This window comes from Antedon bifida, chromosome 7 (assembly GCF_963402885.1).
Source record: "Antedon bifida chromosome 7, ecAntBifi1.1, whole genome shotgun sequence".
NCBI lineage: Eukaryota > Metazoa > Echinodermata > Crinoidea > Comatulida > Antedonidae > Antedon > Antedon bifida.
In genome coordinates this window covers 8,361,155-8,386,495 of record NC_136232.1, presented here as the reverse complement: position 1 = coordinate 8,386,495, position 25,341 = coordinate 8,361,155, and the positions used below count along the sequence as shown (strand labels likewise).

Sequence of the window (25,341 nt, the reverse complement as noted above, 5' to 3'; positions counted from 1 at the left end):
TAATACCGGCTATTGTATTCGCGTTAGCAAGGTCCTATCATATATTATAAATAATTAAAGATTCTGAGAAAAACAATCAATCAATATATCTTTTAAAAATCAATTATCTTTATTTAAATCAATGCATATAACCTATAATTCGTCATAGTGACGAATTAAATCTAGTTCAACTTTGTTTCTTTAATGCAATGATATATTTTATAAATTAATAATTAAACATATTGATTGTGTTATCACCCTGATTTGCTACAGCAACCATATGTGGGTTATGAGAAATGATACATGACTGCTCTGGCGACTTAATTCCATCTTGTTTATCAATTCTTTTGATAAAATGCCCATCACTACTGAATAGTTGTAGTTTGTTGTTACTTGCTATGATGATGTTATCATCCTCATCAACTACAACTTCGCATGGCCACATCATCTTACCATCTTCAAATCCTCTATTGATGAGTACTTTCATTGACTTGTCCTTGTCATCATACAATAATATTTGACTGTGTTCTGCATCTGCTACAAGTACTTTACCAGTTTTTGTAAGTGTAACATCAAGGTATCCATGTTCTTCATTTTCTGACCCTATCTTCTTCAACTGCTTACCACTATTAAAGTCAAACATAAACACACAATCATTGTCCCAATCTGCTACATATATAACATTAGTTGCCTCATCTATGTGAATACCACATGGATCCATCAATACACCCTTACCAATGGATTTGATCAAATGACCATTCATATCACATACTTGAATGCATTCATTACCTGGATCACTGAATGCTATGTTGCCATTCTTCATTCTGTACATGCTGTAAACAATCACATCTTCTGGTAGTGTAATCTTGCTTATACATTCTCCTGATAGTTTGTATTTGTGAATTTCGTTTGTGCGAAATGAAACCAGCAAGCAATCATCATCAAACTTTGCTACTCCCCAAGGATTAGCCTCTACTTTGATAGGAAGTGGTTTGAATAGAACATTTCCAATGTCATTTTCTTTCAATAATTCATTTAGCTGTATGTTTCTGATAAAGTTAATTTGTCTGCTGTCCTTTTGCTTGATTTCTTCAAATGTATTAATTTCATCCATCAGTGTATTTAATACACTCTCACTTGATTTCATAACAGTTGCTGGCTCACTTATTAGTAACTGATTTAGGAAACTCACACTTGTGTTTAATTCAGAGATGATTTTTGTTAAATTTGTAATTTGTACATCATTAACTTCCTTTTCCTCCATATAATTTGCTTCAACTTTTTTTCTCATTTTTTCTCCTTTTTTCTTGATTACTTGTACCATTTCTTGAATTTGGTTATCAATATCTGTGAGACTTGCCTTTTTACTTTCTTCTAGTTCTTTAGCATTTTTTGTCACTACTTTGAGTACATTTTCTGTTTTTCTTATGGATTCATTGGCAGCTTTCTTTAAGTCTTCTGATGTTTCCTTAAACGTATTAAATGCTGTAACAATGTTAATTAGTTCATGTTTTCCATCTCCTGCAGCATGTTCCATTGCAGTGCATTCTATGCATATTGGTACTTTACATTTTGTGCAATACATCTCTAATGGTTTAGCATGAGAGGTGCACAGAGAGGCAGTACCTTTAGCCTCATCTTTCTCTTCATGTTGTTTGATGGTTTCCAAGAGGTTGTTAAGAATTGTATTTGGTGCAAGTTTTTCAAGCCCTCCTTCTGGTATGGGATACTCTTTGCGACAAATAGGGCATGTTAGCTTGCCATGATTGGTTTGAACCCAATTTTCCAAACACTTCAGGCAGAAACTATGAAGGCAGCTAAGTGATTTTGGGTCTTCTAGCCTTCCATTACAGATAGAACATTCTAGTTTATCATTTATATCTCCAAGTAGATTTAAATCCTTGCTAGCCATTCTGCAAAAGATTTTATTTTTAATAAATTACACATAAATAGAAAATTGCATATTTTCAATTTATTGAATAAAAAAAATGCAATTTATTTATTTCCACACATTATCAATTGGGTTTTACTATACTAGTTACTTCTTGTCATGTGGTCATCGGATGCCTGTACAATACATCTCTGCTTGGAATTTAATTGTAGGAAAAATAATCTAGTTCTAATATCCAAGCCAACAATCCATGTTAAGAACAACAAGAATCTATTACTGAATATCTTGACTAACTGTTTACATAGGAGACTATACAGCTACACTAATTCAACTAAATAAATTTAATATAATTTTTTATGTTAAATACCTTATAATTTCCCAGCTCAAATGATGAATGAGTTTCAGGAATTAAAACCAATCGTTTACAGTTAATCGAACAAAGCTGGTTTTTGCACTTTGAAACTCGTGATCATGTTATCAAAGAATTCATCTATTTGAACAAGGTGTTACGCCTTTAAAATCAGTATTGCAAAACACAACTGAAGAATTTATTCAAGCACTTTATTGTCACTCATAAATAATCAATAAAAATTTTAACAAGATAGAAACAGCCAGGGGGCAGATTCAAGGGGGGGGGGGGGGGGGCCAGCCGGCCCGGGTCCCCTCAAAATTAAAAAAAATTGTATGCAAAAGATAGGACATCAAATTAAGTTCAGCCCTTTTTTTAAACTACTTTACGGCCCTGGGCCCCCTATTTCAAAATCCTGGATCCTTCATAGGAAGCATGGTATAGCATCATAAGGCATCATATCATACCTGTAGGTCAATGATTTTTTCCAGCATTTTTTTCAGCATGGCCCAAATGAGAAATCAGGGATGCACAACACTAATTATAGAAGAAGCACAATAGAAGCACCATAGTTTTTACAGATTGTATTATGTACATTGGTGTTGTTAATGATTTTCAAACGTTTAGGGTTATATTGTAATTGGACACTTACCATAGGAAACACTAGACCATAATAATAATAATAATAATAATAATAATAATAATAATAACTGGTACTTGATATAGCGCATTATGCTGAAAGCCTCAATGCGCTTTACATAGACAGAAAAATTTTAAAAATTAAAAATTCAAAAGGTGGGTTTTGAGGAGAGATTTGAAGACACTGGTGGAAGTTGCCTGATGGATTTCAATAGGCATCAATTTTATTTTTATTTCCCCTTTTCAAACAAAAGTCTTTAAATATACAACATAACTAACATATGTCCATCACTACTACATAGTTGTATAGTTGACTTGCTATGATGATGTGTGAATATTGCTGTCGGTATTCTCAGAGTTGAATGTACTGTACAACTGTACTCTACATATTTGTGAGCTCTCGATTTGTATGACCAAACTATGTCAAGTTAAATCATTGTGCCTATGCAGAGATATTGGGACGTGTGTCCTTGCCACCTAGACACAGGTTGATGGTTTCTAGGTCCAAGCAATGACCAATGACACATCGATTGACCTGACCTAGGTTGGTAGTGGGTCATCGCTCATCGAAAGCTCCCTCACTATCTCTGTGGAAAGGGTATAGAAAGTATAGCGTTAAGGACGTTCATGTTTTATACTGGCATATCATGACTCGACTAAATGCAATCAAACATTTAAATTGACAACAATGATCAAATCCTTCAATTAATTATACATTTAATTCAAGGAGAAAACTAGACTGAAATTGCCAAGATTTTTATTAATAGTATTTAGTAACAGTTTGTATGTTCTATTAATTAAGGTACAAAGTACTTCTGTATAGACACCACTACCATATTAATGCTTACTTGATAGAATGAGAATAATGTTCATCGCATAACATGTACAGTATATGAATATGGTATATTATGATATAAAGCTAAGAAAACATAATAATGCTTAGACTACAAACTATAGTATAACATCAACTCAAAATACTCAAATTAATTAAGGTATACATTTGATTTCAGGGAGAAAACTATAGTCTGAAATCACTTTATTAAGGTACAATCTACTTCCATACCATAGACATCTATGCTTACTTGATAAAATAAGAATAATGTTGTATTTAAAGATGTATTGTCCCTTTGTCAAATTCCCCCCCCCCCCCAAAAAAAAAAGATTTCAAAAAAAGTGGGTAATTTTGAAGTATCATAATAGTTACGGTATTAATTTTCACCAAAAATGAGTCGAAAAAAAGTGGGTCATTTTGAAGTATCATAATAGTTATTAATTTTCACCAAAAATGAGTCGAAAAAAAGTGTGTCATTTTGAAGTATCATAATAGTTATTAATTTTCACCAAAAATGAGTCGAAAAAAAGTGTGTCATTTTGAAGTATCATAATAGTTATTAATTTTCACCAAAAGTGAGTCGAAAAAAAAATCATTTAACTGAAATACAGACGTTTTTTGGTTCAAAAAATAACTTTGACTTCCAGTCAAAGTTTTCTATCAAAACATATCTCATAATACAGCGCGCTTATTTGGCTACTCTGTATGCATAATCATAAAACTTCCTCGTGATCTGTGTGAAAACACCTTCTCATCCGTGACGAGTTGTAAACAATCCTAATTAACATCATGCATAATGTATACTCATGGTTTAATAAATCTTTGTTTACTTTCGCTCGGGACGATTATCCAGACGAAATGTAATCAAATTAATTTAGCTGTTAATTACGTAAAATTGTTGTTTTTGGCTCAAATTTTCGACTTTAATATTACTTTTATATGGCCAATTTAAATTTAGAATATTTTGACCTTCATTTTTTGTGTTTCAAGGGACAATACATCTTTAAGCTTTGTGTAATTAAGACAATAAATTAATAAATAAACTAATTAATAATTTTGATTTAATTTAATTGATCTTTCATTTAACTTTATTTTATACATCAATAATTGAATATTTTGATTGTATTGTCACCCCAATTTGCTACAGCAATCATACATGGGTCATCTTTAATGATTTAAAACTAGGAAAACAAACACTGCCTTTGCCTACAAGTGTAACATATATATACAATAATTCAAATTAGGCTTATTCTAAAAATACTATTTAAATACCGGTGCAAATGAGTATAAATAAATGCATATACGTGTAATATAGCTTCACACTGATTATGGGAAGTGCTTCCTGAAACATGTGCATGTACTTGTTTATAACCGTCCTTCAAATAAAAGATGAGATTAAAACTGCTCAAACAAGTTGTATACACAATGTCTTGTCCCTTCAAACACCTACATAACAGTGTGACTTATTATTTTCTAATTCAGATGATTTCTTCATGTCTGTGTTTACTTTTACAGTTTTTCTACATCAATGTTAAAACATTTATTTTTCAATGAGGACATAATAATAACATTAGTTCAAATGATATTAATGTTTGAAAATACAAGCATCAACCATCGTAAGTTTCACCTCATAACATTTTTAAAATAACAATTTGTTATTTTGGGTTAGGGTTTTATTTGAAAGAAATCTTAAATGTTAAATTAAGACATAAATTAATAAATAAACTAATGGATAATTTGGACTTAATGTACTTGATCTTTCATTTAACTTTGTTTCTTTAATGTAATGATATATTTTATACATTAATGATTAAATATTTGGATTGTGTTGTCACCCTCATTTGCTACAGCAACCATACATGGTTGCTACAGCAACCATACATGGGTTATGAGAAATGATACATAACTGAAGTGGTACACTAATTCCATCTTCTTGTTCATCAATTCTTTTGATGAATTGACCATCACTGCTGAATAGTTGTAGTTTGTCAATACTTGCTATGATGATGTTGTCATCCTCATCAACTACAACTCCACTTGGCCACATCACCTTACCATCTTCATATCCATCATTGATAAATACTTTCAGTGACTGGTCCTTGTAATCATATAATAATACTTGATCATTTCCTTCATCTGCTACAAGTACTTTACCAGTTTTTGTAAGTGTAACATCAACGTATTCATGTTCTTCATTTTTTGTTCCTATCTTTCTCAGTTTCTTACCACTATCAATGTCAAACATGAACACACATCCATTTTCTTCATCTGCTACATATACAACATTACTTGCCTCATCTATGTGAATACCACGTGGAGTCTTCAATACACCCTTACCAATGGATTTGATCACATGACCATTCATATCACATACTTGAATGCATTTATTACCCAGATCACTGAATGCTATGTTGCCATTCTTCATTCTGTACATTCTGTAAACCATTACACCTTTTGGTAGTGTAATCTGGCTTGTGCATTCTCCTGATTGGTTGTACTTGTGAATTTGATTTGTGAGAAATGAAACCAGCAAGCAATCATCATCACACTTTGTTACTCCCAAAGGATGATCCTCTACTTTGATAGGAAGTGGTTTGAATACAACATTACCAATGTCATTTTCTTTCAATAAATCAATTGGCTGTTTAGTATTAAATGCTGTAGCAATGTTAATTAGTTCATGTTTTCCATCTCCTGCAGCATGTTCCATTTCAGTACATTCTATGCAAATTGGTACTTTACATTTTGTGAAATACTAATTCAACTAAATAAATGTAATAGAATTTTTTACGTTAAATACCTTATAATTTCCCAGCTCAAATGATAGTTTCAGGAACTAAAACCAATCGTTTACAGTAAGCGATTAAAGTTGGTTTTTTTTTATGTTATCAAAGCATTTGTCTATTTGAACAAAGTGTTACAGCTTCAAAACACAACTAAAGTATTTATTTAAGCACTTTATTGTCGCTCATAATACAATCACTGATATTTCAACACCATAGAAGTTTTATGGTATACCATCATATAGTATGACATTATATTACATAGCCTATGTAAATACGTGAACATGATTGGTTGAAACTGCATCACATGACTACTGCTGATCATATCATATAGCATTATGTCATGTCAATGATTTTTCCATCATTTTTTCCAGCATGACCGAAATGAGAAATTACAAATATTGAAGTCAAAATAATAATGTTAAAACATATAAACTTGTTTATGTATTTATTTATATAAATCATAGAAATTGCAGGTGTAACATATGAAATAAAAATATTTTGTAATTAAATATTTTAAAAGCTTTGCAAATTATTTAGAGAATACAGTATTTAAAAAATTATTAAATTTACTAAATTAGACTAAATAAACTAAAGTATTGTGTTTAAAATAATTAAAATATTAACTGTATTTAAATATTAAATTGGATTCAAAATAATTAAATTATGATATTATTTCTGTTATGAATACATTGGACTGATAAGATAGAATTTAAGATTGTTTAATCTTTATTAAAATTCATATAAGTGTTGCTTGTTTAACATTAATAATTGAATATTTTAATTGTGTCGCCATCATAATTTCCAATTGCAATCCTTCGTGGGTTATCTGAAATGATACATAACTGACTTGGATTACTAATTCCATCTTTTTGTTCATCAATTCTTTTAATGAATTGCCCATCACTACTGAATAGTTGTAGTTTGTCTTTGCTTGCTATGATGATGTTATCATCCTCATCAACTACAACATCCCATGGCATCATCACCTTACCATCTTCATCTCCTCTATTGATGAGTACTTTCATTGACTTGTCCTTGTCATCATACAATAATACTTGGCTGTGTCCTGCATCTGCTACAAGTATTTTACCACTTTTTGTAAGTGCAACATCAGAGTATCCATAAGTTCCTTTCTTTTGTGAACCTATCGTCTTCAACTTCTTCCCACTGTTAATGTTAAATGTGAACACGCATTCAATTATCCCGTCTGCTACATATATAACATTAGCTGCCTCATCTATGTGAATACCCCATGGATATTTCAATACACCCTTACCAATGGATTTGATCACATGATCATTCATATCGCATACTTGAATGCATTTATTACCAACATCACTGAATGCTATGTTGCCATTCTTCATTTTGTACATTCTGTTAACTTTCACACCTTCTGGTAAAGTAACATTGGTTACAGACTCCCCTGATTGTTTGTACTTGTGAATTTCATTGGTGCAAAATGAAACCAGCAAGCAATCATCATATTTTATTACTCCATAAAGATTGCGCTCCACTTTGATAGTAAGTGGTTTGAATGTAAGTTTTCCAATATCATTTTCTTTCAACAAATCAATCGGACGTTTGTTTTCGATAAAGTTTATTTGTCTAGTAGTACTGATTTGCTTGATTTCTTCAGATTTATTAATTTCATCCATCAGTGTATTTAATACAATCTCACTTGATTTCATAGCAGTTGCTGGCTCACTTTTTAATAATTTATTCAGAAAACTCACATTTGCATTTAATTTAGAATTTATTGTTCTTAATTTTGTCATTTGTACGTCATTAACTTGCTTTTCCTTCATATGAATTTCTTCAACTTTCCTCTTCATTTCATCTCCTTTTTTCTGGATTACTTGTACCATTTCTTGAATTTGGTTATCAATATCTGTGAGACTTGCCTCTTTACTTTCTTCTAGTTCTTCAGCATTCTTTGTGATTACATTGAGTGCATTTACTACCTTTTTTATGGATTCATTGGCAGCTTTCTTTAAGTCTTCTGATGTTTCCTTAAATGTATTAAATGCTGTAACAATGTTAATTAGTTCATGTTTTCCATCTCCTGCAGCATGTTCCATTGCAGTGCATTCTATGCATATTGTTATTTTACATTTTGTGCAATACATTTCTAATGGTTTAGCATGAGAGGGGCACAGTAAGGCAGTGCCTTTAACCTCTTCTTTATTTTCATGTTGTTTTATGGTTTCCAAGAGGTTGTTAAGAAATGTATTTGGTGCAAGTTTTTCAAGCCCACCTACTGGAATAGGATACTCTTTGCGACAAATAGGGCATGTTAGCTGTCCACTGTTGGTTTGCATCCAATTTTCCAAACACTTCAGACAGAAACTATGAAGGCAGCCAAGTGATTTTGGGTCTTCTAGCCGTTCATTACATATAGCACATTCTAGTACTTTCTCATCTATATCTCCAAGTAAACTTAAATCCTTGCTAGCCATCCTGTAATTTGTAATTTATACAAAAAAGCTTATAAGTTGGATGGAGAGTACTGTATATACACAGTCTCTTAAATATGTGGTGTACAATATGTATATTAATTTCTTGGGATTGGGACACCGTGTAGGATACTGTATAGCCATGGGCCTATCATTTTATAGGACCACATAGTATTATTGTAGCTGTTGATGTTATAGCAAACATGAGTCGTTCGACATGGTAGCCAACATTTACATTTAGTACTATAACTGATTTTTAAAATGTACAGGGTATACTTGTGACATCAGTGCTTTTTTGGCAGTGTGTGTACATATATCTTTATTAATTATTTAGATAAAGACTTTATTGTACTTTCAAAGTTTATTTTAGATATACAGTATATCCAGCCGAACCAGACCTGTGCCTATCTATGTCTATCTATATCTGTTTGTATTGTAAAATATATACAGAATCAATTTTTTTTTATTAAAATACAATTACAACAATCTAATCTAAAATACCTTATGCTTGCAGCTGAAATGTTCGTTATAAGAAATAAAGCAAATCTTCTCGAACGATTAAATAAAATTGTTTTTTTCACTTTCAAACTTCCTCATCATATGACCAAAGTAGTCTTCTAACCTAGGTGTGATGATTTCAAAATCAGGGATGCAAAACACTAACTAAAGCAACCATCACAATAGAAGCACCATAGTTTTTACAGATTGTATTATACGTACATTGGTATTGACAATGATTTTAAAAAGTTTGATGGGGTTATAATTGGACGCTTACCATATGAAGCAGTAGACCATATTTTTATTTCCCCTTTTCAAACAAAAGTCTTTAAAATAAATAATATAACTGACATATAGAGGGAATTTAATATTTCAATTGTGCTACCAGAGCAATTTACTATAGTAACCATACATGGGTTATGAATAATACATAACTGATGTGGATCACTAATTTTATCTACTGTACTCGCATGCCGACACTCCCGGTTTGGGAGACTCCAGTATTTTAGACTCGTCTCCCGGCCTAAAATATGCGTTCATAATTTTTAAATTTTTTTATGAACAGAAAGGGGATTCCCCTCACATAGCCACCACGCGATACCACTTATGACATCACACACTGCACTCCTTACATCTCCAAAATAGATAGAGGGCGCTGTTGACCTCCCGTTTTTTTAACTTCAGATGTTGGCATGTATGTGTACTTGTTAATGTTGATCAATTCTTTTGTTAAATTGTTCATCACTACTAAATTGTTGTTGTCGCTTGCTATGATGATGTGAGAATATTGCAGTCGGTACTCTCAGAGTTGAATGTACTGTACAACACTGTATTCTACACATTTGTGAGCTTTCGATTTGCATGACCAAACTATGTCAAGTTAAATCATTGTGTGTATGCGAAGATATTAGGACGTGTGTCCTTGCCACCTAGACACAGCTAGGTTGATGGTTTTTAGGTCCAAGCAATGACACACTGATTGACCTGATCTAGGTTGGTAGTGCGTGACTGCGTTATCGCTAATCAAAAGCTCCCTCCTATCTCAGTCTATGGAAAGGGAATAAAAAGTATAGCGTTAAGGACGTTCATGTTTTATACTGCCATACCATGACTCAGCTAAATGCGATCAAACATTTAAATAGACAGCAATGATCAAATCCTTCAAAAAATTATACATTTGAATTCAAGGAAAAAACTAGACTGAAATTGCCAAGATTTTTATTAATATTATTTATTATCCATTTATATGGTCACTTAATTAAGGTACAAAGTACTTCTGTATAGACACCACTACCATATTAATGCTTACTTGATAGAATGAGAATTATGTTCATTGCATAACATGTATAATGAATATAAAATATTATGATATAAAGCTAGGAAACCATTATAATGCTTTTGACTACAAACTAAAGTATAACATCAACTCAAAATACTCAAAATAATTACAGTATTATTAATTACATTTGATTTCAGGGAGAAAACTAGTATGAAATTTGCTTTAAAAAAAATTAATATTACTTGTAGGTAGCCAGTATTACTATATAATAATACGTGATCACTTTATTAAGGTACAATCTACTTATATTATCATAAACATCTATGCTTGATAAAATAAGAATAATGTTGTATTTAATGATTTAAAATTAGGAAAACTAAAACAAAAACTGCCTTTGCTTGCAAGTGTAACATACAGTAATTCAAATTAGGCTTATTCTAAAAATACTATTTAAATACCGGTGCAAATGAGTACAAATAAACGCACCATGTAATATAGCTTCACACTGATAATGGGAAGTGCTTCCTAAAACATGTATGCATGTATTTGTTGATAACTGTCGTTCAAATAAAAGATGAGATTAAAACTGCTCAAACAAGTTGTATACACAATGTCGTGTCCCTTCAAATGCCTAAATAATAGTGTGACTTATTATCTTCTATTTCAGCTGATTTCTTCATGTCTGTGTTTACTTAGATTTTACAGTTTTTCTACAACAGTGTTAACATTTACAAAACTAAAAAAACATTTATTTTTCAATGACATAATTATAACATTAGTTCAAATGATATTAAAGTTAGAAAATACAAGGCATTCAAGTTTCACCTCATGAAATTTTAAAAATAAATATTAGATATTTTTAGTTTTATTTTAAGCAAATCTTTCCAATTTATTTGAAGATTGTTTTTAAATGTTAAGCTTTGTGTAATTAGGACAATAAATTAATAAATAAACTAATGGATAATTTTGATTTAATGTACTTGATCTTTCATTTAACTTTGTTTCTTTAATGTAATGATATATTTTATACATTAATAACATTAACATTTATTTGTCAATGATGACATTAGAAAATACAAAATCATAAGTTTCGCCTCATATGAAATTTTTACAATAGATATTGCTTATTTTGAGTTTTATTTGAAGATTGTTTTTAAATGTTAAGCTTTGTGTAATAAACTAATTAATAGATAATTTGGATTTAATGTAATTGATCCTTCATTCAACTTTGTTTATTTAATGTAATGTTATATTTTATACATTAATAATTAAATATTTTGATTGTGCTCTCCAAGTAATTTGCTACAGCAATCATACATGGGTTATGAGACATGATATATAACTGCCGTGGTACAATAATTTCATCTTCTTGCTTATCAATTCTTTTGATAAAATGTCCATCGCTCCTGAATAGTTCTATTGTGTTTATATTTGCTATGATGATGTTGTCATCCTCATCAACTGCAACTCCATATGGCAACCACACCTTACCATCTCTATCTCCTCCATTGATGAGTACTTTCAGTGACTTGTCCTTGTCATCATACAATAATACTTGATGTTGTCCTTTATCTGCTACAAGTACATTACCAGTTTTTGTAAGTGTAACATCAGTGTATTCATGTTCTCCATTTTCTGACTCTATCCTTTTTAACTTCTTACCACTATTAAAGTCAAACAGCACACATCCATTTCTTCCATCTGCTACATATATAACATTAGTTGCCTCATCTATGTGAATACCACATGGATCCATCAATACACCCTTGCCAAGGGATTTGATCACACGACCATTCATATCACATACTTGAATGCATTCATTACCTGGATCACTGAATGCTATGTTGTCATTCTTCATTTTGTACATTCTGTAAACTCTCACACCTTCTAGTAGTGTAATCTTACTTATACATTCTCCTGATTGGTTGTATTTGTGAATTTCATTTGAGAGAAATGAAACCAGCAAGCAATCATTATCACACTTTGCTAATCCCCAAGGTTTAGCCTCTACTTTGATAGTAAGTGGTCTGAATACAACATTTCCAATGTCATCATCACACTTTGCTACTCTGCTAGGCATATCCTCTTCCTTAATATTAACTTGTTTGAATGTAACATTTCCAATGTCATTTTCTTTCAATAAATCAATTTGCTGTTTGTTTCTGATGAAGTTAATTTGTCTGCTGTCCTTTTGCTTGATTTCTTCAGATTTACTAATTTCATCCATCATTTTATTTAATACAATCCCACTTGATTTCATAGCAGTTGCTGGCTCACTCTTTAGTAACTGATTTAGGAAACTCACACTTGTGTTTAATTCAGAGATGGTTTTTGTTAAATTTGTAATTTGTACGTCATTAACTTCCTTTTCCTCCATATAATTTGCTTCAACTTTTTTTCTCATTTCTTCTCCTTTTTTCTTGATTACTTGTACCATTTCTTGAACTTGGTTATCAATATCTGTGAGACTTGCCTCTTTACTTTTTTCTAGTTTGTTAGCATTCTTTGTGATTACTTTAAGTACATTTTCTGTTTTTCTTATGGATTCATTGGCAGCTTTTTTCAAGTGTTCTGAGGTTTCCTTAAACGTATTAAATGCTGTTACAATGTTAATTAGTTCATGTTTTCCATCTCCTGCGGCATGGTCCATTGCAGTGCATTCTATGCATATTGGTACTTTACATTTTGTGCAATACATCTGTAATGGTTTAGCATGAGAAGCACACAGAGAGGCAGTGCCTTTAACCTTACCTTTCTCTTCATGCTGTTTGATGGTTTCCAAGAGGTTGTTAAGAATTGTATTTGGTGCAAGTTTTTGAAGCCCTCCTTCTGGAATGGGATATTTTTTGCGACAATTCGGACATGTAAGTTGTCCATTGTTGGTTTGAACCCAATTTTCCAAACATTTCAGACAGAAAGTATGAAGGCAGCTAAGTGATTTTGGGTCTTCTAGTCTTCCATTACAGATAGAACATTCCAGTACTTTATCATCTATATCTCCAAGTAGACTTACATTCTTGCTAGCCATTCTGCAATAGGAGTTATAATTGTATATATATATTAATAATTATTTACTCCAGCCTCGCCTAAATCTATCAATAATATCATTGGCTATTTGTATAGATTATAGATTAAATCCACTTAAAAAAGCAATTTATATGTTAAATACCTTGTTCTGTACTTGTGCAGCTCAAATTTTAAAACAAAATCTTTTTCCAGTAATTAAATAAAGTGGGTTTTTTTCCTTGAAATGCCGTGTTAGGTAGTTTATTTTCTAAACTACTGTAGATGTGAATATTGCGAAATCAGGAAACACTGAACTGAATCACTGAACTGAAGCAGTCTACCACAAAGAAGCACCATAGTTTGTTCATGGACTATAAATTATTTATATAGCAGCATGATTTGTTTAACAATGGTTTAAAAAAGTTGAATATGATTATAATTGTTCATTGAAGCAAATACTCAGGCCTTATACTATATGAGTACATAATATATTACAATTAGACTGTACATGAATGTATGCATTCTGAATAATTAAATTTAAGAACCTATTGTATTGTCCATATACCAATTTACACTATGACCTTTTGTCACATTTTCATAACCAATTTCTGATGTCAAATTCTCTGGACCTGAAAGTGCATACGAAAGTGGATCTAGCTACAAGAGTGGCCTATTCACAAATTATCACTTTTACCATTTTAAGCTAAAAATTCTTTTCTAACAAATATTCTTTTTTTTTTTCTAGAAAAATGTACATTCAACAAAGTTTATAGAACACATTTCAAACCATGTCGTCCCATTCCTCAGCGAGCTGGCGGGACCAGAAGGCACAAATGTAAAGTTGGAAGTATTAAAGTTATTAGCTGAGATGTCTACACACTGTGGAGATTACGAAGACAGAGGGTGCTTAGAGAAGGTTCACAATGCATTGCTGGTAAGAAAGAATGATGTTCATCTTTTAAAACTGAAAAAAATATCTGGACATTTCCACTTTAAAATAATGGGTAACGCCAAAAAGAGACAGAACACGTATTTCCACTTTGTTGTACAAAGTTGTGTGAACAATCTACTAGGAACTATTCCAGTGCTATGGCAATAGATTCTATTTTACAAAAATAATGGAATGTCTTGTACAATAAAGATAAGTGCAGTGTAGGTAATTGTGTAGTATGTTGTTCATTTTCATAGCATACCAAGCCCTTAGCCAGAGGGGGTTCAAGGGTTCTTTTCAACGAACTTGAAAGTATTTTAATAGGCCTAACCCTTTGTTAAAAAACAAATTCCTGACAAAAGCTCTGTCTACAATATCAAACTTTATGTGACAAATAAATGTGATGTGCCCAAATATGGCAGTGATATGCCTAAATATGTTAGTGATATGCCCAAATATGGTAGTAATATGACATCATCATGTCCATATACAGGGCACATCACATTCTTTTTTCACATAAAGTTTGATAGTGTAGACAGAGCAGCTTGTATACAGCAGCTGTTTCTTATACAACAGTTTAATCAGGGAAGACGGAAGAATAGATTAAGGATTTTTTCTGGTTGAAGAAACTTTGTATCTTCTGCTTCATTCACAATTATTAAATAATTTATTTTCTAGGAGTATATGCCGCTTCCGCCAGCTGAAGTTGAGGAAGGAGAGAACGGCAAAGATAACGATGAACCTAAATTACAATTTTCAATCGTAGAATGTTTAATGTACACTCTTCACCAGATGGGTAAGAAGTGTCCAGACTTCTTCACTGCTGAAGAAAATCTTGATCGTTTGAAAGACTTCCGTCTAAGGTACATGGACAGAATTAAATTTTGCAGTACTTCAGAATGAATGCATATTATTTGTTTGTATATTGATCCAAAAGGGTTTTATTTTTCTAATTATTGATTGAATAAAAGATATAGCTCATAAGACAAAATAAACAACAACAAAAAAATTTGTTTTTCCCTTCCAATTATGTGACATTGTAATTGCCTAATTTAAAAATTCAGAAAAAGATATTCAATAAATCATTAAATTATATTTTTTTATTGTTTTTACAGATTACAGTATTTTGCACGTGGTAACCAAGTTTACATGAAACAGCTAAGGGCAGACCTGCGAGATAAAACAGGAGATGTATTAAAATCTGACGAGAATAAGATCAAAGTTGTTGCTCTTAAGATAACGACCAATATCAATGCTTTAATTAAGGTATGGCACACTCATTGTACATTTTGTAATCTTTGCATTGCCAACTGCCTTGTTAGTCAGGCAGCATTTGTCATTTACTTTATGCGATTTGGCCAAGTTTGATTTTTCACTTTCATGTGGTCAATAACATCATAAGAAATAAATTTCAACTTGAAGATGCGTTTTTCACCGTGCGGAGGCGCTTTTTCAAAATGGCTGTCTATAACATATATCTCGACAACGGGTGTCTAGAAAACTCAGATCTAGAAAACTCAGATCTCATATATATCTGACTTTTCTAGATCTAGAAAACTCAGATATCTGACTTTTCTAGATCTAGAAAACTCAGATATCTGACTTTTCTAGATCTAGAAAACTCAGATATCTGACTTTTCTAGATCTAGAAAACTCAGATATCAATATCTGAGTTTTCTAGTTCCAGAATGGATCTAGAAAACTCAGATCATCATATGATTGGTTGGTAGGTCATTTGGATCATTCCATTATTAATCAGAAGGTCATTTGAAATATTAGAGTGTTATTGAAACTGATTACTGTGTACGTTTTCTTACTAATATTGTAACATGTAGAAGCGGCCTACGGCTTAAATCATAAAGAAAATACAGTGCATGTTACCGTTAAAATGTAGGCTTAGGTATGTACGAGTTGGTGTGGGTACGAGTTAGCCAAGTTGGGAATAGATACGAGTTATTTTTGGTACGAGTTGACCACTTATATCCTAGTACCTGGGCCAGGCCTACTCTTAGTGATACATCGCGATAGCGCCCACACGTTGAGTCTTGAATTGAGTTTGCTTATCTAGGCTAGGCCTACATTTTAAAAGGTGTATATTGTATTTCTTTATGATTTAACATAGGCCGCTACTACAAGTTACAATAATTATTATTATTAGTAAGAAAACGTATAATACTGTAGTATTTCAAACAAGCTACCCTGATAATAATGGAACGATCCATTTGATGATCTGGGTTTTCTAGTTCCATTTTGGAACTAGAAAACTCAGATCTTGATATCTGAGTTTTCTAGATCTAGAAAAGTCAGATATCTGAGTTTTCTAGATCTAGAAAAGTCAGATATCTGAGTTTTCTAGATCTAGAAAACTCAGATATATCTGAGATCTGAGTTTTCTAGATCTGAGTTTTCTAGACACCCCTCGACAACCGCTTGCTCTAGAAACTCAATTATGGTCTCAAATTGACGAGAATAAGATCAAAGTTGTCGCTCTTAAGATAACAACCAATATCAATGCTTTAATTAAGGTATGGTATGCTCATTGTGCATTTTGTAATCTTTGCATTGCCAACTGCCTTGTCTCGTATGAAACTCTGACATATTGATGCATCCAAGCATTGTGATTCTTGACTACCATATTGTTTTGAGGTGGTTTTTTTAATCAATGAGAGGGGCAGATACAGCCTCTCAATGTTTTTTGTTAAACAAATGATCACTTAAAATACTAAATATTCATTATTTATTTTTGTTTACACTTAAGGACTTGTTCCGTAACCCGCCAGGCTACGGATGCATCATTACATTGTCATGGAAACCGATCCAGAAAGCTACAACAGAACAAACACAACAACAACAAAGGTATATGAATATGATCGCCTAATATGGAATAATAATATATTAACTTTTAGGTTTTCACATGTGGGATAAGGGAACACTTGCATGACAATATGTGAACAAATTGTGTCTCATAATTTAATGTCTACATTATAAAAACTTTATGTTACAAAAAAATGTGATGTGCCCATAAATATGATAGTAATGACATCATCATGTCTATGTATGGACATATGCACATCACATTTTTGTTTTGTCACATAAAGTTGGATAGTGTAGACATAGATTTGGTCACACATAATTGAAAGACTTTTATATTATTTAAATTTAATTTAATTTTGTTTTTTATTTACTCTAGTGTAAAGAGAGGTAACATCACCCCTATCACATTTTCGGAGTCAGGACCTGCTAAAAAAGCAACAGTAGGTGGTGGCAATAAACAGCGAGGAGCTCGTGGAGTGTACCATCCACCTGGAGGGCGCTATAGCGCAAAAGCTGGTAATGCCCCAAGCGGAGGAGATGCAAATTACGGAAATAATTTCACTGGAGGTGGTAAATAAATCTTTTCTAAAATTGGTTTACTCTAAAGCTCTGTCCACACTATCAAACTAGTTTGACAAAAAAAGGGTGACATGCCCAAATATGGTAGTGATATGGCATCATCAAGTCCATATATGGGCATATCAAATTTGATAGTATAGACAAAGCTTTAGAGATTAATCTATATTTCCTGTTAACATTTATTATCTAACTTTTTTTACATTATGATGTTTTACAGGACAGCAACGTCGAGGTGGATTCCGAGGTCGTGGATGGTCAAAAGGACGTGGCCGTGGAAATCGTTTTTGAATGTCGCAACAGAAAAGAATGAGAATATTTCCAGATCCTACTACTATTGTCAGTCACTCTGTCGGTCAAAGTTCACAGTAATACAAGTGACAGATTTATATAAAGTCAACCTTAAGATTGTTAACTTTTTCAAAACATAAAATAGATTTTGGTATTTCCAGTAAAAGATTGATTGTTATCTTGTTCTCCTCCAGTTGTTAATTTACTTATTTTTATGTAAAGTATTAATACCTTTTTTATTGCCTTTTCTAAAATTGAATACAGTATCCCTTGATCATTCTATAGTTGTTATTGTTAATAGTGTTATTACCCAGAAAAATAATGTAAAAATGAATCGATTCTCTGTAGTTAACCAATTGTATATAAGGTAATAAAAATTATTTGAATTGTTATGATTTTGTAATTAAAATGTTGACAATCAGCCGACATTTTTAACAAACCATGTTTCCACATGAGTTTGCAATGTTGCTTTGATTTTGCTATATCATTTACAAGCTGATGTTTTTATACTGAAACAATTTACCAAAACATTTCAGTATTTCAATTAAGTTTTTTTTGTATGTACAAAGTGTTAAAATATTCACCTATGTTACTGGTAGATTGTTGAGAATTTAGTTTTTTAAGGAACTACTTTAGTACTGATAATACTTTTATTAGACTGTGTTGCAAACACAAATGTATACATACTATTGTTGAACTCAATTTATAGATTTATGTATCCTTACGCTAGCTTAGACATGTGTGAAAAGCATGCTAGTTTTGAAACACATCACATACTGTAAACAAACAATACAAATGATAGAATGTATAAAAGATGGGCTGTTCTCCTATCAACATCAACTCCTGTGTAAAATCACAATGCTACTTTAGATCCAGCCAAGTGTTTTGGACGTGATTGGATCCAGCGTCGACTCGGTGATCATAATATTCCATTCTGATTCTGTAATTGTGAGTACGATGTTGGTTGTGAGACTCTGATTGGATCAACTAGACACAAAGTAAACTAATTGCACAGACAATGGTTAAACATTTAACAAAATACATATTTAATACACAGTGGATATTATATTCAAAATGTGAATCATTAATTGATTTGGCTTTTACCCTACAAGACCACAGGAACAAATTACATTGTGTGCAAATAATATTTCTTTGTGTCAAGTTGTTCATAAATATTTAACAACATATTTGAGATATTTATATTCCTTAACTTGTATGAAATGTACCATGTTTAGATAACCAGAAGTAATAGACTTAACATGTAATATGATGACTTCATGTATTATAGTAACAACAGATTGCATCTTTGCCATACAACGGTAAGTAGCTACACTTTATATGTTGGTTGTGCATGTGTGAAATACACTGTACATTGAAGTATTATCCTGAACAACAAGCAGGTATAGGTCATGGTGTTAATAAAGGCAGCCTATAGAAATATTTACACCAGGTGAGCAACAAAGAATATTGTAAATGGGAAGGGAAATATTAGTTTTTTGTTAGTTTTTTCTGTTTAAGTGACCTCAACTATTATGTAATATTTGTAAAGGTAGACTTGCTTTAAAGCCTGTTGTTACTATCTTTAGTAGACAGACATCTGCACCTTGTAATCATTTTTTCAGTCAAACAACTGATTTGTTTGTAAGTAAGCATACAGCTAGATTTTCATGGAGTAAATCTATGACATAGGTAAGTACAATTTGTTAAAGTAAATTTTCAACAATTATACTGTACTGTTGCAAGGCATGGTAAGTACTGTATATATTGAAATCATTGTCATCGTTGCTGATTCTAGTAAGTAGATGCAAGGAATCCCAGCACCTGATACTAAAGTGTAGTGTTTTATTTCGTGCCTAGCTTACCTGGATAAACTGACAATAGCCTTTCTCCTCGAAGAGCGAGATCTAACTCGAATTGTGTAAGATTATTTTTCATTGTTTATATTGCACATGAAGATACATTGAAGAAAACAAGTTTGGCGGTAAGTGAATTGTTTGCGTTAGTAGCTTTAGTTTTTTTTAACCTTAGAACTTTGTTTTTGGAAACAGCAGAATGAGAAACATATTATTTTATTCAGAATTTAGTTTATACTTAACTTTTTTTATTTACCCTGAGTTTTCGCTTTAAGAAGTGATGAAATTCTATTTTGTTGAAAGGTAAGTTTGGAGGTAGCTTCTACAGAAGTGTTGCCCATATAAGCCCACGTGAAACCTTATTCATGGGGTGGGCTTATATTCAAGTCTGTATGATAATAGTAAGTACTGTACATGCAAGCAACATAGTTTTTTTTTGGTTTTCATGTTTTTGGCAATGAGTAAACACTTAAAGTAATGCTCGATATTTGTAATAATTTTTCTTAATTATTTGTGATAATTCCTTTTTGTGTTTTGAAAATAAAATCGGTAACATAGTTCAGTTTTATTGGTTTTTGAATGTAGCCTTTTTATTAACTTGGGTCAGCATTATATTCAGAACATTTTAAACTCAATATTATTTATGGTTCATTTTTATTTTAGTTTCTATTCTAAGAATACCATTGTGCTTAAAAGATTTAAAATAAGTAACTGAAATAATATCGTGGTTTCTGTTAAACTCATGGCTGGCTTGTTACGTTACAATCCTCACTCTTTAAATATCACATTCTTCATATCACTACAAAATTAAGTATTAAAATTGAATAAGGTTTAATATCTAAATGTCTCTGTACATCATCCAGAAAATAATTTGTCCTGGTTTCTGCAGTAAAAATTGACAAACGTTGTTGGCTGATATTACAACATTTAACACATCTTCATTAGTATAATAAAACTACAGCTGCTTACGGACACAGAAAAGTGCATATGGTGGTGATAGTCGAAACTAGATGATGTGTGCATCTATTGGTTTAAATATTCGTATTTTATAATAAATGTTATGATTTTGAGCAGGTGCTTTAGAAGGACTATTTGCCCAAATTCAATCTGGAGAAGTTCGTGATCGTGTCATCAAGTTCTTGAGCACAAAAGTTAAATCTTTGGGACCAGATATTATAACAAAAGATGTTGAAGAACAGATCATTAAAAAATCAAAAGAAGTAAGTTCCTGTTTTAACTCCTAGTTAATGCAGTTACCCAAATGTTAATGTTTCTGTCTTTACTTACTGGTTTTTTTTTTTATAGATTTTACATGATGTTATGGTGATAAGTTGTAGCCTTTATGAAGCTGTAATCAAGTTTATCAACTATGCAGACTCTTCTTGGTCGTCAACAGCTGGTGAACATTGCCATTGAACAGGCAGATCTTAAAGCAGATTTTGTGGTAAAGGATTTTATTTTTGTACCTATAGGAATACCGTTCCAAGCCTCCAGTTCTTCTATTATGAAGGAATTAGTTGCTTCTACATAGCCTGTGAAGTTTAATTTAAGTTCCTTCTAAAGGCAATACTTATCCTCGGTAATTATCATCCAACATGGCCTTCCTTCTTTAGTCACTATTTGATTTTTGTAACGACAATGTGTCTAAACAATAAGTAAGTAAACAAATGTTAGCTTTATAAAATATATTAAATTTTTATTAACAGGTGATTACAAGTTGTTTTATAGCATCCAACTTTGTGCAACAGGACGTTTTTATTGTTGAACATTTTCAAAATTGCGTAACAAACTTTGCTCCGTCTATCAGACTGAATGATAAATTGACCGAAATACCGTCGCGTACAGAGTAAACTCAGTATACTGCGCAGATTAAGAATTTCATCAACTGTTATCATTTGTCTATCATCCTGTTGCATAAAGTTCCTATTGTTGCAAGCTGGTTGGTGCGTCATTCATTTTCTATAGAACAATTGTTCTTTTCTTTGTGATGACAACAGCTGTTCCATTATATTCCAATATATATATGATAATGTGTAAAATAAATGTTCATATATGTTAACTTATATTTATAAATTATAATAAACTTAATGTTCTGTTTTTAGCCATCTGATCCAGATTGTGTTGACAAGTTAACCCAGTGTATAAAACAGGCTCTGCCATTTTGTTCAGTAACAGTGCAATTCTTTTATTTAAAGCCCCCTTCCCTACGTTTTTTAGATCTAATTTAAGATCACAAACTATATTTAATGTAAAAATAATACTATGTTGTCCTATTGCGATAACTTTTTTCGTCTTTAAACGGTTAAAATGTGAAAAATAAGTCAATTCTAATAATTATAGCGGCCCGCTATAAATCCCAAAATGCATTGCGCGCGGATTGATATTTTTGTTTTTCACTGTAATTCGCCCACTTTTCGATCGATCGTGAGGCCAAAACAAATGGAAGACTCCTAACTTTTCAGCGAAAATACCGGGTTTTCCCCAATTTGTATCAACAGAGTCTGGCAAAAATAGAAAGACAATTAATGCAGCAACTATACAACGTCAGGCTAGGTATATAGCTAGCGTACGATGTTCGTACGTTACCGATGTTTACCAGCTAGGCCTACAAAACTAAGCCTAGCTAGGCTAGGCCTAAGACCGTCCACGAGAGGTCGATCGCCGCGAGCTACTTTGGTAGTGCATTGTTTCTCACTTTTTATCATAATTTACCATAAAACGTACATTTAAGACAAGGAATGACATGGTTTAATGTTTTTAAAGTGATATATATGTATTATTTTCCAAAATTGCAGGGAAGGGGTCTTTAAATACAGTTGAACCTCCATGAGCGGCCACCTTCTGTGAGCACTTTCAAAAGCATGTTTGTTCTTCCTATCTAATAAGTGCATTTGGTACCTCCCGTAAGCGGCCGCGACCACTTTATTTACTAAGAATTATATTTTTTTTATGTTAAATTACGTCCTGTAAGCGGCCACCCTGAAAAATTTGTATTGACTTTTGTCTTATTTTTATACTTATTGAGCTTTATATACTAGCTTTATTTCGAAGCGGTTAACAACATTTCTGTGAAGATCATTCCTGTGTTTTTGTTTTTTTTTTCTCTTTTGTGGCGTTAACCACTATTTTATTCATTTCATTCTCAAATGATCAATACAATGATTTTACACTTCATCCAAAATATATATTCCCTTGTTATTCTGTTCTGTTATTTTCTTGTACTTTCTTTTATCTTTAGTACGATTTGATCGAAACAACTCGGTCAAATATATATATATATATATATACTTTATACTTTTATATGTATTATCCACTTTTTTCATTATTTTCTTTTATTTTAACTATTCCTTTCTACAATAGGTCTATGTCTTTGTACAAAACACACAAGTGCATATATTCGAGTACATGATTGCACACATGCATACCCACGACAAAGGTATATAAATGAATAAATATTTACAATATATAAAATGCAATACAATTATTATTCTTAATTCTTTTTTTTTTTTTTTTTTACAATAAGAACATAAATAAAAATATAAAATTCAAATAGTTATAGTAAGCTTTAAAAATTCTTTCCTTACTCTTGTGTTTTAGTTTTATGTCTCATGGTTATAATTGTTGCTTACTTATATGTTACGTTTCGTTTTGTTTTTAATATTTATTTCATTTATTTTAATTTTTTTTTAAATAATTCTATATAAAGATTTAACCACCTATTGTCATTGTACAGCGTTATATAAACCTCTGTAGAATATACCGTATTATAATAGTCGGTTAAGGTATAACCTATTATTTTTTTCTGCCAAAAAGAGGCGAGAAAGTGAACCATAATTCCATTTCTTTACTTTTTTCAAAATGTGTGCTTTATAGATACAGAAGCATCCAAGAGAGAACATGTGGTCAACATATCTGTTTCCGGTACCGAGTACAATATTTTGAAAGTTTGCCTCAATTCCAAACTTATATGTGGTATAAACATTAATGTATTTCCATAAATCATTTGCTTCAGTACATTGGTAAAAGAAGTGTTTATCATCTTCTATTACATTGCATTGCAGGCAAGTGTCTGTATTATTAATATTCCATTTAAAGAGCCTTCTATTGGTAGGAATAATACAATGCAATAGTTTGAAATTTAGCTGTTTAAGTTTGTTATCTTTAATATCATTTACTTTTCTTTTCCACGTCAGTGACCAATCGTTCTCTATATTAAAATGTGTTTCCCACTTTGTTTTACTCTTGGTTGGTTCTTTACATTTTTTTTTTATAAAAAAGAGACGAATGTTTTTACAACTCATTTTACTATACTGTATTGATATAACTTCGTTAACTTTTACATTATCAATTTTTGAATAAATTATATCTTTCCATTCTCGTGGTATTGCTTTTAGTAGACATGACAATTCAGCAATCCAATTCGATTTGATATTTAACAAAAATAGTAATTCATTTGTATTAATAAATCTGTTATCAATTATAATATGTTTCATCTTTGTTATACCAGATCTAATCCAATTCCTATAAAGGAGTGAGAAACCATTGTGTGTTATCAAGTTGTTGCCCCATATAGGTTGTTCTATAATTTGTTCATAGGAAAGTGACATTTTGACAGAATATTGATTGAATTCAGCTAAATACTTTAACATTGATTTATATAATAAAGGCATAATACTGTAATGTGTTTCTTTATATTTTACATTTGATATATTTTCAATAACCTCTCTTGGACCTATTTTGTTAAAATACATTTTAGGTAAACACTTCCATTTTGAAGTGTCATCATTGTACAATTTTTTAAGCCATGACATTTGTAGTGCCTTGACTTGAGATCTGAAGTCTGGAGCATTTACTCCACCACTTTTATAATCATTGATTAATGTTAATCTTTTTATCTTTTCTGTTTTATTATTCCAAATAAAATCAAATACAATTTTATCGACTTCATTTAAAACGCATTCAGGGGTATCTATAATACTTGCGTTGTAGATTAACTTTGCTAACCCAAGTGTTTTTAAAATCATAACTTTGCCAAATATCGAGAGGTTTCTTTTGTGCCATGTATCAAGCATTTTTTTAAAAGATTGAATTTTTTCAAACCAGTTTTTAGTAAAACATATTTCTTTGTCATGGCCAACATGTATACCTAGAATCTTAAAACTAC

The 25,341-nt window shown here is 31.5% G+C and overlaps 1 protein-coding gene across 1 annotated transcript in view; it reads left to right on the top strand.

The window, feature by feature from the left end:
* Nucleotides 1-18,508, top strand: part of LOC144848882 (apoptosis inhibitor 5-like) — a 101,476-nt gene extending 82,968 nt beyond the window's left edge. The window contains exons 5-10 of the mRNA XM_078705833.1: nt 14,458-14,646; nt 15,322-15,506; nt 15,759-15,909; nt 17,402-17,499; nt 17,834-18,027; nt 18,254-18,508. Of these exons, the coding sequence (XP_078561959.1) occupies nt 14,458-14,646; nt 15,322-15,506; nt 15,759-15,909; nt 17,402-17,499; nt 17,834-18,027; nt 18,254-18,324 (888 nt within the window). The 3' untranslated portion in view covers nt 18,325-18,508. The remainder of the gene's footprint in view (nt 1-14,457; nt 14,647-15,321; nt 15,507-15,758; nt 15,910-17,401; nt 17,500-17,833; nt 18,028-18,253) is intronic.
* Nucleotides 18,509-25,341: the final 6,833 nt, after the last annotated feature.